The sequence below is a fragment of the Podarcis filfolensis genome (assembly GCF_964270895.1).
Source record: "Podarcis filfolensis genome assembly, chromosome: 16".
Classification (NCBI taxonomy): Eukaryota; Metazoa; Chordata; class Lepidosauria; order Squamata; family Lacertidae; genus Podarcis; species Podarcis filfolensis.
The window spans coordinates 37,938,570-37,958,313 of record NC_139620.1 but is presented as its reverse complement, the minus strand read 5'-3'; the positions used below and the strand labels follow the sequence as shown (position 1 = coordinate 37,958,313).

At 42.5% G+C, this 19,744-nt stretch overlaps 1 protein-coding gene and 1 long non-coding RNA gene across 17 annotated transcripts in view; one reads left to right on the top strand and one right to left on the bottom strand.

Annotated features, from left to right (window-relative positions):
• The window catches only part of LOC310751447, a 120,777-nt gene extending 107,206 nt beyond the window's left edge, over positions 1 to 13,571 (top strand). Inside the window, exons 2-3 of the long non-coding RNA XR_014542507.1 lie at positions 10,550 to 10,790; positions 13,502 to 13,571. This is a non-coding gene — a long non-coding RNA (uncharacterized lncRNA). The remainder of the gene's footprint in view (positions 1 to 10,549; positions 10,791 to 13,501) is intronic.
• Positions 1 to 19,744, bottom strand: part of MPHOSPH9 (M-phase phosphoprotein 9) — a 46,375-nt gene that overhangs the window by 16,558 nt on the left and 10,073 nt on the right. For 15 of the 16 annotated variants that reach the window (XM_083589819.1, XM_083589818.1, XM_083589823.1 and 12 more), the window contains 7 exons: positions 19,188 to 19,277; positions 15,888 to 16,405; positions 8,899 to 9,022; positions 8,198 to 8,291; positions 6,065 to 6,168; positions 2,758 to 2,880; positions 1,249 to 1,691 (listed from right to left, as the gene is read on the bottom strand). In XM_083589819.1, coding sequence (XP_083445945.1) covers positions 1,249 to 1,691; positions 2,758 to 2,880; positions 6,065 to 6,168; positions 8,198 to 8,291; positions 8,899 to 9,022; positions 15,888 to 16,405; positions 19,188 to 19,277 — 1,496 coding nt within the window. Of the gene's footprint in view, positions 1 to 1,248; positions 1,692 to 2,757; positions 2,881 to 6,064; positions 6,169 to 8,197; positions 8,292 to 8,898; positions 9,023 to 15,887; positions 16,406 to 17,738; positions 17,772 to 19,187; positions 19,278 to 19,744 lie in introns of those variants that run through there. The other variant, XM_083589816.1, reaches the window with a different exon arrangement.

Genomic DNA, 19,744 nt, shown 5'->3' with positions numbered 1-19,744 from the left:
TAAAAAAATAAATCTGAGAGACAGCCCGGGGAGGTTGCTACTTAAGAAAAAACTGGAATCTGAAAATCACTATTGGGAAAAATACCTTGTGAGGGTTCTGAGGAATGACAGCCAGTGAGGAAAAGGCAATGCACCTCCAATTTCCACTCAAAATTGCAGTTCCCTAGGCTGCTTTTGATTATGAACATTCTGAGCCATTCTTACATATATTTTTAAGGTGTAGCTTGCCTGCAGGGTGGCAGGTGTGCTTTTTTAATTGGTTAAAACAGACATGATAGCAGAAGACTTGTTCATTTAAATCCAGGTCTGCCCAATCATGTTTAAAGTAGATAGGGGAGTGGTGTTTAGAGCAAAAGGGGCACAGATGAAGAGTGCTAACGCATCTCTTCCCAGTTTAACTCCCCAACTAAGTTCCAAGTATCCAGAAGGGACACAGCTCAGCTCCCTTTGTCCACGTTTCCCTGTGCTCTAAACAGGCAGGTCTGTTGGCATCATGTCTAGTCTGGTCGTTAGTCTGAGATCTCCTCAAATGACATAATCCAGCCTGAATCCAAGTTAGCCACTTTCCACAAAACTGAAACTCAAGCCTTGCAAATAAATTTAGAATAAGTTACCGGGCGTGGTCTGAAGGCACATAAGACTTTAGCACTTTGCAGAAAGACTTCATGAGACCTCCTGTGAACCACAAGTATGCCACTTGGGGTTCCATGATGGAAGAACAGTTGACTATAAATGTAGAAAAATAGATAAGCTACATGCTTTCTAGCCCCCCCCCCAATGTTTACTATAATATTTGGTCTCTAAAGAAAGTTTCGCCAGGTTTTGTGGCCTGGTCACCTGACTACAATTCAAACCCATCACACGCAGCCAGAAGTGACTGCTTTCAGGCCTGTAATAATGCCTAGTATTTTCATTTAACTCAACGGAAGGCTTCAGGAAAGGAAAGTAAGCAGACGTTTCAAATTACAGTGGTGCCTCGAGTTAAGTACTTCATTTGTTCCGGAGGTCCGTTCTTAACCTTAAGCACCACTTTAGCTAATGGGGCCTCCTGCTGCTGCCGCGCCGCCGGAGCACGATTTCTGTTCTCATCCTGAAGAAAAGTTCTTAACCCAAGGTACTATTTCTGGGTTAGCGGAGTCTGTAACCTAAAGCGTATATAACCTGAAGCATATGTAACCCGAGGTACCACTGTACTGAATACTGCAATGCTTATTTAAAGGTCAACATTCTTACTGACATCAGCCTTACTTGGAGAATACCACAGGATCTTCCATGCATGTCACTGAAATATTGTATTCCGGCAAACTATTACTGGCAGATGGAGGCTGGGAGTGGGCAGCTGAAGATGGCGTGAGTGTCAAGTTGTCATCCTCTTCAGTGTTTAAGAACTCATTGCTTGGACGACAAGAACTGCTGGCATTAGTTTCATTCTGGAACATGCAAGTATTCCAGGGGTCACTGTGCAAAGCTGTTGCACTCAGAGTGTATTTTGGAGACCCAGGAGACAGAGGTGATGTTACTGTGCTTATGTGAGACAATGAATCGGAGTCTGAATGCATGAAAAAAGGAGGATCTGCCATAGAGTCTGGAGAAAACATAACCCTGTCATGTGTCCCGTAGAAGGAGGGCGGAGGCGGTCCTGGATTCTGATGGCCAGGTTTCATGTGCAATGTTGGGTCGAGGGTCAGGATCTGGGAAACAAAGATCACAGTGATTAGAATTGAAAAATATCTGTGGTCAACTATCTGGTGAAGCAGCTTTCATTTTGATATAAAAAACAGGAAGCTTTTGAAATTTTTAAGAGATAAGTTACAGCTGTAATTTCATAATAGTATGTGCATAGCTCGGGAGAGAACAATGTTAGTTACTTAAATCTGTGAGCTGCATTTAAGTTTGCAGCTTCTGCTTGAAAGTTAAGCTGCTCATTTCTTGCCATGTTTTGTTAAGTATGGAAGGTGAAATTATTGACAACCCATTGTTGTGTGTTCCTGATTTAATAAGGAACAAAGAACCATCTGATTTTGTGATCAATAGCACAGGGGTGTATGTGTGTGCATACCGTATGTTTCGCTCCATAAGACACACTTTTTTCCTCTTAAAATCTAAGGGGAAATGTCTGTGCGTTTTATGGACCGAATGTGTGGTCCCTGGGGCTGGGGGGGGGGGCGGGCTTCCCCTGCCATCCCTGACCTGCTCTTTGGGGCTGGGGGAAACCCGGGCTTCCCCTGCCAGCCCCGACAAGCTCCTGAGCAGCTCTGGGGTAGCCCGCAAAGCCTCCGCAGGGCAGCGGGGAGCCTTCATCCCGCTGCCCTGGGGAGGCTTCGCGCGACTATCCCTTGCTTTTGCGGGAGGTGGGGGAAGGGACAGAGCGAGGCTCTCTCACTTCCCCCACCTCCCGCAAAAGCCCCCAAGAGCCGCATATTTTTTTTCCTTGAATTCGCCCCCCCCCCCAAAAAGTAGGTGTGCCTTATGGAGCGAAAAATACGATAGGTATGTATACACTTTGCAAAGATCTAATTATTGGGCTTGTGTCAAGGGAGTACTTCACTATATTTTGGAGTCTGGAACAGATGAGTTTTGTCAAAGAAAAGGGTGATACTTTTATATACATACATACATACATACATATATATATATATATATATATACACACACACACACACATACACACACGCGCGCAGAGAGAGAGAATCTTAAGTGTGAGGAAGCATGGAAGGCTTCCAATCCAACATATGGCGCTGAAATACAAACAATTACCTCAGGAGGGTGAGTTGATTGTGAGGGGGAAAGGTTCCAGTCTACAAACTGTTTACATTCCCTTTGTTTCTTATGATAAAGTTCCTTTAAGGATGATGGCTTCATCTCATCACCAGAAGACAACTAAAAAAAAGAAAGTAATTAAGATTTGTTTAAAATAATACCAAACACCCATCATATTTAATGCAAAGATGCCAAAGTGAACTTAAACATTTGGTGGAGGGGAAGGGGAAGTGAATACAGTAGTGCCAATTCAAGTTCCAATGTGTGGTCTAAAGTATTATTGTTATGTTATTAATATAATAATTAATTTTTTATTGTTGTATTTGTCATGTGCTTTTCTCACAAAGTGACTCAAAGCAACTTACATTAAAAACATTTAAGAACAATCAATTACAAACCTAAACACACACACAGCTATTTTATGTGCCCGCCCATTCATACCAACAGCTCTAGATACATATGATGCTAAATCAAAGTCTGAAATAAATCTTGGTTTACCATGAACAAGCAGCATACTAGTGCTCAATCGTGCCTGCTTTACTCCTCCCCTTTCAAAGAGTGGAAACAAGCCACAGAGGGCCTGGCTTACTGTTATGTGTGAACGCTCACTTGAGTTAGTTTCCTAACAAACCAAGAATAAGGGATCGTACACAATGCTAAGCTAGTCACTTCATAGTTTGTTTTCTCATGCAATAAAAGGAGACACAAAGTAGGCACAATTGAGTTGTTGGCCCTAGAATGCTGCTTGTTCAAGAAATAAACCATTATTTATTTCTGATTATGACTTACCTTTAGGGCCATGAGTAGGCTCCTCCTACTTTAGGGAAATGGGAAAGTATGTGCCCACAGTAATTCTATGAGAACATAGCCAAAAAAGGGGTGGGCTGTTGTACATTAATGATAAAAATATTATTATATTATTATTATTAATTCAGTTTATATTCTGTCTTTCCCACTGAAGGTGCCCAGGGTAGCAAGCACATCAGTGAGCAATTAAAAAAAAATACTCTAAAAGCTGAATAAAATCTTGGAAATTTTCTAAGACCTTTCCTGGAACTGTCAACTTAAATAAATAAATAAATAAAGGGAATAAACCTATAGCCTAGGAGTACCTCACATAACACCTTCTGGATATTGCTGGACTACAGCTCCCATCATCCCTGACAATTAGGCCATGTTGCCTGGGGCTGGAGCTAGGAATCCCAACAACAACTGAAGGGCACAACGTTGGCTACTTCTGCTGTAGCCCTTTCATTTATGGAGATGTACGAAAAAGCAGATGTCTACCTCGATTCTTAGTAAGACACAATGCTGCTTCTGCCTCCTAGTGTTCAGGACAGTAAGTGCAAGGATACTTTGATTTGCTTGGATTGCCGTAATCAATCAATCAACAGAACAACATAAGGGCTCCTTACAATCAGGTTTCTCTTGTTTTGTATTGACTTATGATGCCCCACTCCTGGGTACTTTCATATTCCTCCAGCCCAGTCCCCCACAAAAATTCTAGCTACAGGCATGGAGCAATGTATGGCAACTAGAACATATATAAATGTCAAGGATCCCTGGATCAGGCCAATTTCATTCAGTTTTAGCAAAAGCAGTTTTCTCCTCTTTTATCTGGGTTGTTTTTTAAAAAAAGAAGGGTACATAATGCTTTTAGTTGATAGTGCAGCAAATTCTGCTCAAAAGGAAAGCAGAGCTCAGCAACTCAAGTACTTGTTGTATAGTTTCTTTTTAAAAACAAGGAGTGATAATAAATCAAGAAGAGGCAAGCATAACTTTAAAAAGGGCCAAACCAGAGGAGGCACTGATCATGTAATTTAAAAAGCCATTCATACAATTCTTGAAGTAAATGGGAGGCAAAGGGGAGACTGATCTGGAATAAGACCTCGGGGGTATAGAAAGGATGTAATACTCTCCACCCCCCCACCCCAGTCCTGATATGGACCAGCCACCCTACACCTGCTATTAATTTTATCTATTCCTTTTCCATATATGCAGGATTAGAATGACAGAAGCAAACTGCTAAGTGAAAACCACTGTTCCAAGGCATGATTGGCTCAACAGGGAAAAAGGGAAATCATGACTCTTTTCTTAGCACTGAAATTTATCCATCTAGGTAAACATAATAATACTATAAATCACAGAAATGACAAGGCCTTCAGAATTTTTTAAAGGTCAGCTATTATTATCTGCTGTAGCCAGAATTCAATTAACTGAAAGCATTTTCTTTCATGTTTCAAAGTCTCATGAAACAGAACTTCAGAAACCATCCATTCCAGTCAACAGCCAACTTATAGCAAAGAATTACAATTAGAAGCTTGCCACAAGAGCTACTGGAGACAATATATTCATTTTAAGTGAGCCCTGAAGGTCTTGAAACCCTTTTGCTAAGGCCATGTCTCGCCTTCTCCTGTCTTGTATTGTCTCCCTGCCACCTTTTTCAACACTCCTGAGTTGCTACATGGATAGTTCTCCTCTCTCATTCCCCTTCATTCACCTCCCTAGTCACTCTACACAAGTATATCTATTTTTATTTTCCAACTCCTATGGCAGTTCTGAGTAAAAAATAATAAAATGATTAGTCACATTTATCAGAACCTATCAGTTATGAACACTAAATAAAAGTTTCAGGAGGTGGCTAAGAAAGCACAAAAAAACTGTTCCAGTGTTAACTGCTAGAAACAGACAGGATCATTAAGGCTGTCCAAGAAAATATCAACAGCTAATGAACCCAATTATGAACCATAGCCATTTGCTTTTTAATATTTTATTTATATCCCGCTCTCCCCAGCCGGACTCAGAGCGGCTAACAATAAAAGTAACACAGCATTCTAAAATCAATTCATTTTAAAATCAATTCAAAATCAAATTAATGGCAAACACTGGGCTAGAGTTCTGTGAGGATTACCAAAGGAGGGGGGTCAGACTGTGCCTTGGCCAAAGGCCTCTGTCTTGCAGGCCTTGCGGAAAGATGTCAAGTCCCACAGGGCCCTAGTCTTTTGTATTTATCCTGCCTTTGGGCCTGAGTCAAATGTCTCTTACTGAAAACAATCCTTAACCCTGCAGCAGGTAATTCAAACCCACCCATCCACAACCACTTGAACAACGGTCCACTTTCTCAAATGCCCTAGATCCTTGAAGCAATAGGAGAGAGAAAAGGGGCCTGTTTCTCAGCTCCCCTAAATAAACTGGCTGTGCAGCAAATGCCTGCCAACCGATCCAAACAGCAACAGTGGCTGAACAGGGGGAAAACATTCTAACATGCATTAAACTACCAAAGCAAACACTACACAAAAGATACCTGGTCCGAGGACATCTTTGTTGCAAATGCACTAAATTCATTTCTGAAGTTCTCAGGCAAAGTATGGTACGTTTCCTTCTCATCTAGTTTCCAGTATGTCAATCCTGAAATGGAGAAATATATCAAAGTTTACTTCTGTATAGAAAAGAGCTGTGAAGCCTGACATTACTTTTTTTGATTTTCACATTACGGGTGCAAATTCGCAACATTATGAAAAACTCATGTCTGAAATGTTATGCTTCAGAGCTTTAGCAGTAATAGGTTTTGACATGAAATAATGCTAAAGATAATGTATTAATATTGCAGAGAACTCTGGGGAAACTAGTGCTGAGGATGTAATGAGAATATTTGTCCTTAACCATATTTCAACATGATCGCCATCCAAATCAGTCCTTCCTTGTTGTTGTTGTTGTTGTTTAGTCGTTTAGTCGTGTCCGACTCTTCGTGACCCCATGGACCAGAGCACGCCAGGCACCTCTGTCCTCCACTACCTCCCGCAGTTTAGTCAAACTCATGCTGGTAACCTCGAAAACACTATCCAACCATCTCATCCTCTGTCGCCCCCTTCTCCTTGTGCCCTCCATCTTTCCCAGCATCAGTGTCTTCTCCAGGGAGTCTTCTCTTCTCATGAGGTGGCCAAAGTACTGGAGCCTCAGCTTCACAATCTGTCCTTCCAGTGAGCACTCAGGGCTGATTTCATTAAGAATGGATGCATTTGATCTTCTTGCAGTCCATGGGACTCTCAAGAGTCTTCTCCAGCACCATAATTCAAAAGCATCAATTCTTCGGCGATCAGCCTTCTTTATGGTCCAGCTCTCACTTCCATACATCACTACTGGGAAAACCATGGCTTTAACTATACGGACCTTTGTTGGCAAGGTGACGTCTCTACTTCTCAAGATGCTGTCTAGGCCTGTCATTGCCCTTCTCCCAAGAAGCAGGCGTCTTTTAATTTCGTGGCTGCTGTCACCATCTGCAGTGATCATGGAGCCCAAGAAAGTAAAATCTCTCACTGCCTCCATTTCTTCCCCTTCTATTTGCCAGGAGGTGATGGGACCAGTGGCCATGATCTTCGTTTTTTTGATGTTGAGCTTCAGACCATATTTTGCACTCTCCTCTTTCACCCTCATTGAAAGGTTCTTTAATTCCTCCTCACTTTCTGCCATCAAGGTTGTGTCATCTGCATATCTGAGGTTGTTGATATTTCTTCCGGCAATCTTAATTCCAGCTTGGGATTCATCCAGCCCAGCCCTTCGCATGATGTATTCTGCGTATAAATTAAATAAGCAGGGAGACAAAATACAGCCTTGTCGTACGCCTTTCCCAATTTTGAACCAATCAGTTGTTCCATATCCAGTTCTAACTGTAGCTTCTTGTCCCACATAGAGATTTCTCAGGAGACAGATGAGGTGATCAGGCACTCCCATTTCTTTAAGAACTTGCCATAGTTTGCTGTGGTCGACACAGTCAAAGGCTTTTGCATAGTCAATGAAGCAGAAGTAGATGAGTCCTTCCTTAACCTGATTTAAACAGCAACACTAGTTCATTGAATCTGAATAAAAAACAGTTAGCCTCCTTGCACTTTTCACTCACATTTGCAACATGAGAAGCAACATCAAAGCCGTTTGCTATGAAAATGGGGCATAAATTCTATAACAAAAGGATTACATTTTAAAAACAATTGGCATTCTTCATGTTTTTTCTCTGATCCTAATCTCCCAAGCTTATTGTGCTTGGGGCAAAATAAAGTCGTTTGCCAGTTTTACTAGTTAGAAGGTGTACATGCACAAGTTACAAGCTGACTGTATAGGGCAGGGGTAGTCAACCCTTTTATACCTACTGTCCACTAATGCATCTTTCTTTATGGTAAAATTTCCTTACCGCCCATCGGTACTCGATGGAAGGAGGATTCAGCCTGTGCTGTAGAACCCCCTCCCGCCCACTAGCAGGTTTGACAACCCCTGGTATAGGATTTATTTTTGGGACTATGTTCTTAATCTTACCAAACTGCAACATACAGAGTCACCAAAAATAAGGAAAAACAGACACAAAATCGGTCACAACACAATTTACATTTAGTTGCAATTTTGAAATAGTAACAACAAAAGCAAAATAGAAAGCAATTAACTATACCTGAAGTACCAGAACTGAAAGACATTTGGCTTCCGTTTTGTTCATTGAGGTAAAAAGTGTAAGATGATGATGGAGCAGCTGCAGTAGGATTAGTCTACAATTCCACAAAAGGGGGGGACACAATGATTTATAGACCAATAAAAAAGTTACATAAATTATATCAAGTAAAAAGAAAAAGTCAGCATCAAGTACAAAATATTGAAAAAATATTTTACAAGCGATTGTCTATAGCCATTTAACCAAAGTTCTCACTGAGGTCTATGACCTCACTCCCAGGAGGCAGTGATGGCTTTAAACAAGGATTAGACAAATTCATGGAGGAGAGGGCTATCCATGCTTGAGAATAGAATGCTAGACTGGATGGGCCACTGGCCTGATCCAGGAGACTCTTCTTATGCTCGCTAAGAGCATATATTATATTAAATCCTATTGTATTTGTTACAGAGAAGCTCAGGTGAACTGTAACTTGTCACATGAAAGTGGTGGGGATTTCAAAACCAGTTTGCAATAAGGAACAGGTGAGGAGAGGAACCTCAATGCTGTTCTGAAACTGATGAAAGCTGGTTACTGTTGGGCATGTGCACATATACTTAGCCACATCTAAATGTAGCTCTTTGGATCCCAGAAAGAAAATGTAGCTCAATCCTATATACATTTACTATTCCAATGAAGGGGTTTAGGTGGAATGGTGGTCCACTTACATTCTCCAATGTTACAGCCTGTGAGTGCTCTTTTACTTGCACAGAATGCATATCCCCTTCCTCCACATTTGTTCTTTTCAGCTGGTTTTGCTTTAACTTTTGAGCCCATGATGTTAAAGATTTACTACAATAAGGGAAATAGAAAAAGAGAAAGAAACATGTTTGCCCCAGCAACATTTTAGATCTATTTCATGCTACAGCCTGTAAGGTACTGTCAGGGAACTGACATCGGAGCGCAGAGCGGAGGTAGGGCTCTCCGATGATGCAGGAGAAGGGACCAGCAGGGAGAGGGAGAATACTTCCATTGGGGAAGGAAATAAGCGTGACACCAGGAAAGAAGGGGAGGAGGAAAGGTCTTCGGAGAGAGGGCTCCAAGACCCTTCCACAGGGTCCAGCGGGGAGAGCCCAGGACCTCCGCTGGCCACGCCCACTCTGCGCAGGAGACTTCCGCACAGAGAGGCGAGGAGGAGACTTGGCGTCAAACAGCTTTTATGTTGGAAGAAGTTTAGGGAACGCCCACTGACGGATTCTGCCAGTGACTGAGACAGTCGCCTTGTAAGGGCTGTCAAATCAGGGAAAGGTTTAGCTACCCCAACAGCTGGGAGCAGTTTGGAATTTACCCACAAGCAACCCCAATTCCCATTACAGGTACTATGGCCTTATGCAGGGGAGACTGGACAAACTCCCCCCCCCCCGAATGGTTTTCAACAAATAATATTGGCAAGAAAGCAATTGTTCCCTGGAGTCTACAACAGGACATCCTGTAATTTATTTAAAATAAGATCTGTGCCAAAATGAAGAGATGATGCAACTCAAACCCTGCAGTAGCTCAAATATCTGGGCAACTGTAAAGAACTAACCATACTGAAACACTTACAGAACTTGCAGAATATGAGTAAAAAGACACAAGAAAACAATGGTCAGATCCAAAGTACAAATGACTAGCTCCACCTTAACCAAGGGAGGCTTTGGATTTTTGTTTCTTGAATAAAAATAGTCTTCCATGCCATATAGCAACCCCAACTAAAGGGAGCAAAAGCAATATGTCAAAGGGAGGTCTGCTGATCAGTAGAAAAATATCAGAAGTCCCACTAATTGCATCCCAAACTCTAAGCATCATAGTGAAGACATGCACACACACAAACAAACACAAGTGTATGTGTTTTAGAAACATCACCACGCTATAAATATCAGTGTGAAGAAAACCAAATATAAATATAAACCAAAAACAATCCAGATAAAATAATGGCACAACACTAGAAGATAATCAGGAGACTCATTCAGAAAAGAATTAGGGAAATGAAAAGGTCTGAAGTCTGTGTCTGAAAGATTAGATTGTTGAAGCTGCTTGTCTCCTCCTTGCTTTGTGTTATGTTTAAACCAATGAGTGGGTCTTCTTCCAACTAACAAAGCCAAGAGCAAACATCAGTTACAGAATTTTTGTTGTTGAGAGCAAGGCATCATGGTTTGTTTCCTTCCAGTGTGAGGAGAGAGGAGCTATGAGGTCAAGGCCAGTGCATTCACAATAAACAGTTAACTATGGTTTATCAGGATGTGTGAATGAGGCCACTGAATATTCCTATTTCTCAAGTACAGTGGTGCCCCGCAAGATGAATGCCTCGTAAGACGAAAAACTCACTAGACGAAAGAGTTTTTCGTTTTTTGAGGTGCTTCGCAAGACGAATTTCCCTATGGGCTTGCTTCGCAAGACGAAAACGTCTTGCAAGTTTGTTTCCTTTTTCGTAAAACCGTTAATACCCAGGGTGCATTGCTTGAAGAGGTGCAGTTGCTACTTGACTTCGAGGAGCAACTCATAGCACGCGGTGTGGTAGCCCTTTTTGAGGTTTTTGAAGACTTTGGTGATTTTTGAAGCTTTTCCAAAACTTTTTGGTGTTGGGGAGGGGTTTGCAAGAATCTGGAAGCTTGTGTGGTTTTTTTCTGCATTTTTATGATTTTTTGTGACCATTGGGCCACTCTGCTGTTTTTTTTAAAAAAAATTCTGGGTTTGAATTTCTGTGTGGTGGGTGGCTGGGGGAACAGTTGAGGAGGGGTTTGCAAGAATCTGGAAGCTTGTGTGGTTTTTTTTTAATTTTTATGATTTTCTGTGACCACTGGGCCACTCTGCTGTTGTTTTAAAAAAATTCTGGGTTTGAATTTCTGTGTGGTGGGTGGCTGGGGGAACAGTTGGGGAGGGGTTTGCAAGAATCTGGGAGCTTGTGTGGTTTTTTCTGCATTTTTATGATTTTCTGTGACCATTGGGCCATGTTGGTTTTTTTTAAAAAATAATAATCTGGGTTTGAATTTCTGTGCGGTGGGTGGCTGGGGGAACAGTTGGGGAGGGGTTTGCAACAGTTGGGGAGGGGTTTGCAACAGTTGGGGAGGGGCTGGGGGAACAGTTGGGGAGGGGTTTGCAACTTCTGTGTGGTGGGTGGGTGGCTGGGGGAACAGTTGAGGTTTTTGAAGACTTTGGTGATTTTTGAAGCTTTTCCAAAACTTTTGCAGCCATTTGGTAAGTTAAACTTTTAAAACTTTTTTGGGGGGTTTTGGATTTTGGGTTGGGTGTTTGGAATTCAAGGACTTGATTCTGTGTGGTGGGTGGCTGGGTGCTTCTGAATTTTTTGGATGTCAAGCACTGATTATTATTATTTTTGGGTTTGCGAAGGTAGGAGCTGTGCTGCCATGGGACCCAAGAAGACTGCTGCTGCAGAGGCCGGTGAGAGGAAGAAGGAGAAGGTGACGCTGGAAATGAAGGAGATCATCCGGAAGCACGACGGTGGAATGCGTGTGACAGACCTCGCCAGGGAGTATGGGAGGAATCCATCGACCATCGGGACCATCCTGAAGATGAGGGAGAAGATCCTTGCGACTGATGCAGCCAAGGGAGTCACCAGGATCGTGAAGAACCGCCCAGCTGTTCTGGAGGAGGTCGAGAAGTTGCTGCTCATCTGGTTAGAAGAGAAGCTGCGTGCAGGGGTCACAGTGACTGAGGCCGTCATTTGTGAGAAGGCCAAGGCCTTGCACGCAGACCTCGTCCGGGAACAGTCAGGAACCTCAGGCGAGCCAGAAGTCTTCAAGGCAAGCAGAGGTTGGTTTGACCGGTTCAAGGCATGATCTGGAATCCACAGCGTGGTCAGGCATGGAGAGGCTGCCAGTTCTGATGTTCCTGCGGCTGAAGACTTTGCAGCGGAGTTCCTGGAGGCTGTGAAGACGGAGGGCTACGTTCCACAGCAGGTCTTCAACTGCGACGAGACCGGGCTGTTTTGGAAGAGGATGCCCAAAAGGACTTTCATCACACAGGAGGAGGCCAAGTTGCCTGGCCACAAGCCCATGAAGGACCGTCTGACCCTGCTCTTCTGTGCCAACGCAAGCGGTGACCTGAAGATCAAGCCCCTGCTGGTGTACCACTCGGAGAACCCACGGGCCTTCAAGAAACACAAGGTCGACAAGGAGCAGCTGAGTGTCATGTGGCGATCCAACAGTAAGGCTTGGGTCACACGTGTGCTGTTTGTGGACTGGGTCAATCTTGCTTTTGGCCCTGCTGTCAAACAGTACCTGCTGGACAACGACCTGCCGCTGAAGGCTTTGCTTCTGATGGACAATGCTCCTGCTCATCCTAAAGGCCTTGAGTTGGACTCGTTGGAGTTCAGCTTCATCAGAATCATGTTCCTGCCGCCTAACACCACGCCACTGCTCCAGCCGATGGATCAGCAGGTCATCGCCAATTTCAAAAAACTCTACACCAAGGAGCTTTTCAGGCGATGCTTCGAGGTGACTGATTGCACCACCATCACCCTGCGGGAATTCTGGAAGGACCACTTCGACATCATCACCTGCTTGAAGATGATCACCATGGCCTGGAACGGGATCAGCCAGAGAAATTTGAATTGCGCTTGGCGCAGCCTGTGGCCGGACTGTGTGGCACCAAGTGACTCTGATGCACCAGAGTCAACAGTGGTGCAGGACATTGTTGCCTTTGGGGAGGACCATGGGCCTGGAGGTCACAGAGGAGGACGTCAGCGAGCTGGTGGAGGAGCACGACCACGAGCTGACCACCCAGGAGCTGGTCGAACTGCAGGCAGAGGCTGCGCAGGAGCAGGCCTCGCTGGAAGAGGAGGAAGCAACTGAGGAACGGCTGTCCTCCAAAGAACTGAGGGACATTTGCCAGAAGTGGAAAGATGTGCAGGCTTTTGCACAGTGGCACCACCCTGACAAGCACCTGGCACATGACCTTGCGAACACTTTTGATACGACGGTCATGTCGCCTTTCAGGGAGGTGCTGAAAAGGCGGATGAAGCAGCAGACCATGGACAGGTTCTTCAGCAAGAAGCAAAGAGTGGAAGAGGAACCTTCTTCGAGTGGTCCCCCAGAGTCTTAGAAAATGTACTGTACACTTTGTTGATTTTTAAATGTTTTTCTGTCATGTTTAGAAACTTAATTTATTGTTCCTTCAATTTTTGAAATGCTCTTTACAGTATGTGTGACTTTAAAGAGCAGTTAATAAACTCTTGTTGTACCAAATTTGGCTTTGTTTGGACTTTTTTTGACCATAGGAACGCATCAATTGATTTTCAATGCATTCCTATGGGATTTCGTGCTTCGCAAGACGAAAAATTCGCTAGACGAAAAAACTCGCAGAACGAATTAATTTCGTCTTGCGAGGCACCACTGTATAGAAGAGAAGCCTTGAAGGTTAAGGCTATATAGACAAGGATGACATTCTAACAATGGCCAGTCAGATGCCTTGGCGAAGGGCCATAAAAAGACCAGGAGGGCAATCGCCCCTCCCCCTCACAGTGCCCTCCTGCCCTCCAAAACTGACTCTTGTTTTTTAATTTATGATGACTAAATTGCCACTGATACAACTATCCTCCAGGAATTGGCCTAATCTTCTTTAAAACGCTATTTGCAGCTAGCGACCATCGCCACATCTTGCCACTGCAAATTTCTAAAGATTAACAATTCCCTGTGCAAAGCAGCACTTTCTTTCGCCTGTCTTGAGCCTACAGAGAATCAGTTTCATTGGAGGACCTGGAGTTCTAGTATTTAAAAGACCACATCATATAGATTATTATTAAGTTTACACCCATTTAGAGCCCATTTTAAACATGTTTAGAGTCTGCAGCTTACGCATCTCTCCTATTTGGACTTTCAGTCATATCAGGCAGGCAGTTATCCAATGGGTCTAGCAAGCGGAACATTCAAATCCTAGGAGCACACATCCACTTTTTAGCATCAAAAGGCTAGGTTGCCACATTCAGCAGTTAAGTTATCTGTACCAGCAGAAGCAAGTATATATGCAATTGATGTTTTCTCAAGTGCCATAGAAAAAAATATGAATAAAGAATAATGACCCTATGAGTCAGCTTAGTCATTTCTTTCTTTTTCATAGAATTAATGAACAACCACCTGTCCCCATCACTGTTTCCTTGGAAATAATGTGCAGGTGAAGCCACAATGACATTCTGTCCATTAAAAAAAAAGTCATCAGACTGCATATACTAAACTATCTGGTTGACAGCATGTAATTGTCACATTTCAGTTTATTCACAACAGAATGTATATTTCATCTCAAGAATTCTGAGGGCTAAGCACACCCGGAACATGCTCTCTTTGCTATATACAGTGGTGCCTCGCAAGACGAAATTAATTCGTTCCGCAAGTTTTTTCTTCTTGCGAGTTTTTTGTCTTGCGAAGCACGGTTTCCCATAGGAATGCATTGAAAATCAATTAATGCGTTCCTATGGAGACCGCTTGCCAGGCTGGCGGTGCGGAGAAGGGCTTTTCTCCCCACCGCAAGCCTTCAGGACAGGTACGGGAACAGAGGGGAAGGCGCGCAGCGCTTCTCCTCTGTTCCCGGGGCTTGCGGTGGGAGGAGGGTTTTTCCACCCCACCGCCAACATTCAGAACAGCATTCTGAATGTTGGCGGTAGGGAGGAAAGCCCTCCTCCCACCGCAAGTCTTCAGGACAGCCATCCGAAGGCTGGTGCGGGGAGGTCTCTCCGCCCCACCGCCAGCCTTCGGAGGAGCCGTCCGAAGGCTGGCGGCGGGAGGAGGTCTCTCCACCCCACCGCCAGCCTTCTAAAGATTTAGAGGATGAAACTGTTTGAAGAAAGTGTTAGACTGAAGCAGGCTATACTATTTCACATTTGTAAGAACTCAATCATTTTGTGTGGCAGCAACACCACTTTGGAACTCCCTACCTATTGATATCAAGCAGGGATACAGTCTTTACTGCATGCTTCCTGCTGAAAACATTCAGATCCAGATGCTTAGAAAATTGAGGTGATTTAAATCTGTTTTAATATTTTAATGTACTGTTTATTTTTTTCTTGATTTTATTGTTTTAACTTTTTGTAAACCATTTTGAGGTTTTTGTAATCAAGTGGTGTATAAATTTTATGAAATAAAATAAATGGGGAGAGACTGTAGCTCAGTAGTAGAGTACATGTTTTGCCTGCAGAAAGGCCTGGGTTCAGTCTTTGGCACCTCCAGGTAAGGCTGGTAAAGACCCGTCTGAAACCCTGGAGACACACTGCCAATCAGTGTAGAATAGACGCTGTTAACCTAGGGAGATCAGTGGTCTCACTCAACAAAAAGAAGCTTCCTGTTATTTTAACACCTCTCTCCTCGTAGACTTTCAATGCAGAATAGCAACATGCCACACTACCAGGAATGTGAAGTGCCAGAAACATTTCTGCCTATTTAACAAAACAAAACAAAACAGCCTGAAAATTTCCCTGGGAATAAGCAAGATTTTTAAATATAGACACCCTCATTACATCAGTGATAGCATATCAGGTATCACAAACGCAAGGAATTTATCTTAGATTTTAACGTAAGCAAACTCAATTGCATGCTGAGTGGCATATATAGACAAGCAGTGAAACTACCTTTCCAAACACTATTGCCTGTGTTAAAAGCAGAGTAGACATACTAAAACCTTACCAACTCTAAATATAAACCTAATGACTCCAAGATTGGCCACTTACCAGTTTGTTTTTCCACAATGACCTTCGCCGATCTTATGCTCAAATTCATCAGAAAAACCTTTATCATCTTTTTTCAGTGATGGACAATGTTCTACACCTGTTTGTGTATATTCTCTTGTGTTCTGAATACTGGCTGTAACTAGACTTTCCGGCACTGGTGAGGCACCTTCCTTTCCTTTGGTAATCTCCTCTGGGTCTTCCATGCACGTCTGAATGTCTTTATATTTGCTAGGACTCAGTTCTGCGGCAGAACATGTGCCATAGCCACTGCTCATTGAAACACTATTCGTGAGGCACTCCGGAGGCATGGCCGAAGCTTCCAGATGACTCTCATGATCACTGGTTTTGAGATGACTGGTAAAGAGCTCATTTTCTTCAAAGGTTTCAGACTGCAACCCCATTTGACTTTCTAATGAAGAGGAACTGTTCACCAATTTGACCTGAGATGTTTGTTTCTTGCACGAACACACATTCTGGCTTTGCAGCTTCATCAAGTGTTTGATTTCATTCTGTATGCGCTACAAATAAAAATATGTGATTTAAAATAAAAATTGGAAATCATTGTGGAAATTGCACACAAGGGTTATTTTAACCTTAACTTCCACAAGACCAAGCTACAGACGTAACATGCAGAAATGTGTTATGGGATACAAATGAACACCCTGAGTTGTTCCACTTTTGCCATTAAAACACATGCGTGTGCACATTCAGTGTTGCTTGGTTAAGACTATATTAAAGGTAAGTACCAGAAACCAATGGAGAGCGGAAGAGTCCATCCCATACAACTTTAAATGAAACAAGGAAACCTTCATGTCCAGAAATAATTGTTACTCACCCTGCAAAGTTGACCTAATAAATAAAATTAGTAAAGTTTTAAAGCCATGGAAGCCAGCTTTTCCAGTGATACTCATATCACATCCATGGGCAATTCTGGAGAGACGCAATGCCACTAACCACTCCTAATTTGCTTTTCCTGCTAGCCTGCCTCAAAATCCATGTATAGTACTTAAAATATCCACAATTCTTATTCCCAATCTCTACCACTTTCCCCCAGCTATCTCTACCTCCCCAAGCAGACAAATAGCAGCTACAAGCCTCCAATTGGAATTACTTGTTTAATGAAACCACTGGTTTGCTCAGGACCAATGATTGGTATATGTGTATTGTGTCTCTAAATTCGGAATGAAGACTCATTAATTTTAATTAAGCATATTCCACACCAGGCATAGTTATGGTTGCATTTATTCTTCAAAATAGAATGCTTAGAAGAAGTGAAGCTGCTCATCTTTTAAAACATTTCTGGACCAGACCTAGCAAAAAAATGTTCAATTTTAATATGAGGTTTTGTGGTCTCATTGCCAAAAACAAAACATATCTTCATGAGAATTAGCCAAATGCAAATACAACCATTAAGTTTTCAGCCTAATATATAGCATGATTGCCACGTGTAACCAACATGTTTCTGTAAGGCCACGAATAATGAGAACATTTCTATCTTCCAGAAAACTCAAAATACAGAACCAGTCTCTCATCCTAAGAAATGGTGTACAGGTGTGACCAACGCTTTTCAGAATTACACACAACAACTTCAATGAATCTGCATAAGAAATGCCAAGTGTTGATCAGGCAAACTTTGTGCATCAGCGGTGCTTCCACCAGGTTAGTTTTGAAAACCAGCAACCCTGGCAAGCACCGTTCAGTGAGCAATCAGGCCTCTCCATAGCAACACATGATCGTGGACGCCTAACACAGAGAAGAAATAACAACATGGATGAAAAAAGATGCAAGACAAAAAGAAAGTAAGGAGGAAGGAAACAGGAAGGGCGGAAAAAGAATGAAAAAGAACAATACCTCTTTGTTATTTGTTTCAGGAGCTGTTGGTTACTATTAGTGCAGAGGACCATCAGGAAATGGAAGGGAAAAACAGTAACCAAAAGGGTATAAATATTAAAAATGTACTGAAACATCTATTAAATGTATCAAATATCGGTTTTCACATATGGAAAGTGACTCATATATGCTGACTTCATTGTGAAATAGGCATGAGGGAGAATTTGAACTTAAGAGAAAAAGATATTATTTATGCCAAGTAACAGTTTTCACATATTATAGTAAAAAAATGTAGAAATATCCCAAGCATCTGGTCACCCAGATAGCAAGACAGTTTGCTGAAACATGTCTTCAGTTCAGCGCAGAGCATATGTCTAAATAATTGTTACCTAGGAATTGAACTACTTTTGTAGCCATTATTAGAATGGCTGCTATACCATGCTAAGCTCCATATGGCCCTACATAGCTAATGAGAGAGTTGAGGCTGGAGACGTACCACTGCTCTTGAACAGGACCTCTCCAAAAGGCATTTAGTTGAACTCTTATTCTGCTGTTAAAGACTCAGTTCATCCTACTCAGCTATTCTAGATCTGTACTCCTGATGCCCTGCAATTATGGGATAGCAAGATGAGAAAATTTAATTCAGGACTGTAAAGGACAAAATATTCCTTTATATATACCACATGGTGGCAAAAGCATGCATTTGGTCTCTCAGAATACTGCAAATTCAAAAGCACATTATCACTTTCCTTCTTTAAAAAAGTCAAGGCTATGCTACCAAGAACTCTTTATAGTACACCAAAAATGAATAAGAGTTATTCACTTCTCTACCGCGCACACGGACGAGCACACACACACAAACATACAAACCTGCTGACACCCAAAACTATGTACAGTTAAGCAGTTAAAACGGGATCACAATTATGGTCCAGAAGACAGCCATCAAATGCTTCATGTATTAGCCTAAAAAGTGCACCAGATGGGGCTCACACTTCCCCCTAGCTTAAGGGCAAAAAAATCAGAAGCAATGAAAAAGTGAAGAACTGTGGTCCACAGTGGAGAGAAAAATGGTTGCAAAAAAATTGACTGCTAACCCCATGCACCAGAAAGCAAGAATATTTTCTACGGTGCAATAATCAGGCTGACTAACTTCAAGATACTAGCAAATATATTGCAATAAAAACTTTCAAAGAGAGATAATTTCAACAGGTGTATGAAATAGTATCCTAGGCTGACAGGAGTCTTTGTGCTTGTACACAAAGGCTGTTACATTTGTAAACATTTTTATCTGTACCTAATGCACGCACATCTCTGCCAGCTTAGGACATGTCATGCATCTTATGTACTAGGAAAGCAAAGGAAGAAGCATTCACATCACTAACAGCTGTCTTTGCCTCTGTAATGACACCAACCTCACACTAATGAGAAACTGCTTCAATTTAAAACAGTCAAGCAAACCAAAATACTTACATGGATCTGATGATAGAACACTTTTTGCTGGGCAACTATTTGTTCTTGGCATTGCTTCTCCACCAGCTGGAACAATCGCAGCCACCTGATCTATTAAATATGAATTAAAAGAAAAAAGATGAAAAACACATTTTCTTCCATTTTTGTTTTACATCTAGCATAGGAGAGGCAGACAATGAAATCTCTCGTGCTGTCTAGGACTGCTATGGAAGCCCTGACAATCAGTGGTGTCTGCAACCCAGCCACTTCTTTACCTGTCATCATGTGTAGGTTAACTGGGTTAGCCAAAATGGCCTTACAAGTCTAATTGACCTGTGGACTGGAGGTTCCCCAATTAAAAACAAACCATGGTTTGTTTATGAAGCATGCTAGTGCACGCTGCTGAAAAATTCTCAGCCTATTCCTCCCTCTCTGCACTGCCAGGAAACAAGTTAGAGTCTGGCTTGTTGAGAAGTTCAAACCTTGGCTAACAGTTTGTTTCTCCCTAAGTAAATTACCGGTAGAAGCAACAAGTTGAGAACAGACCTTGAGTTCTCTATCAGCTGAGAGATAGAGAG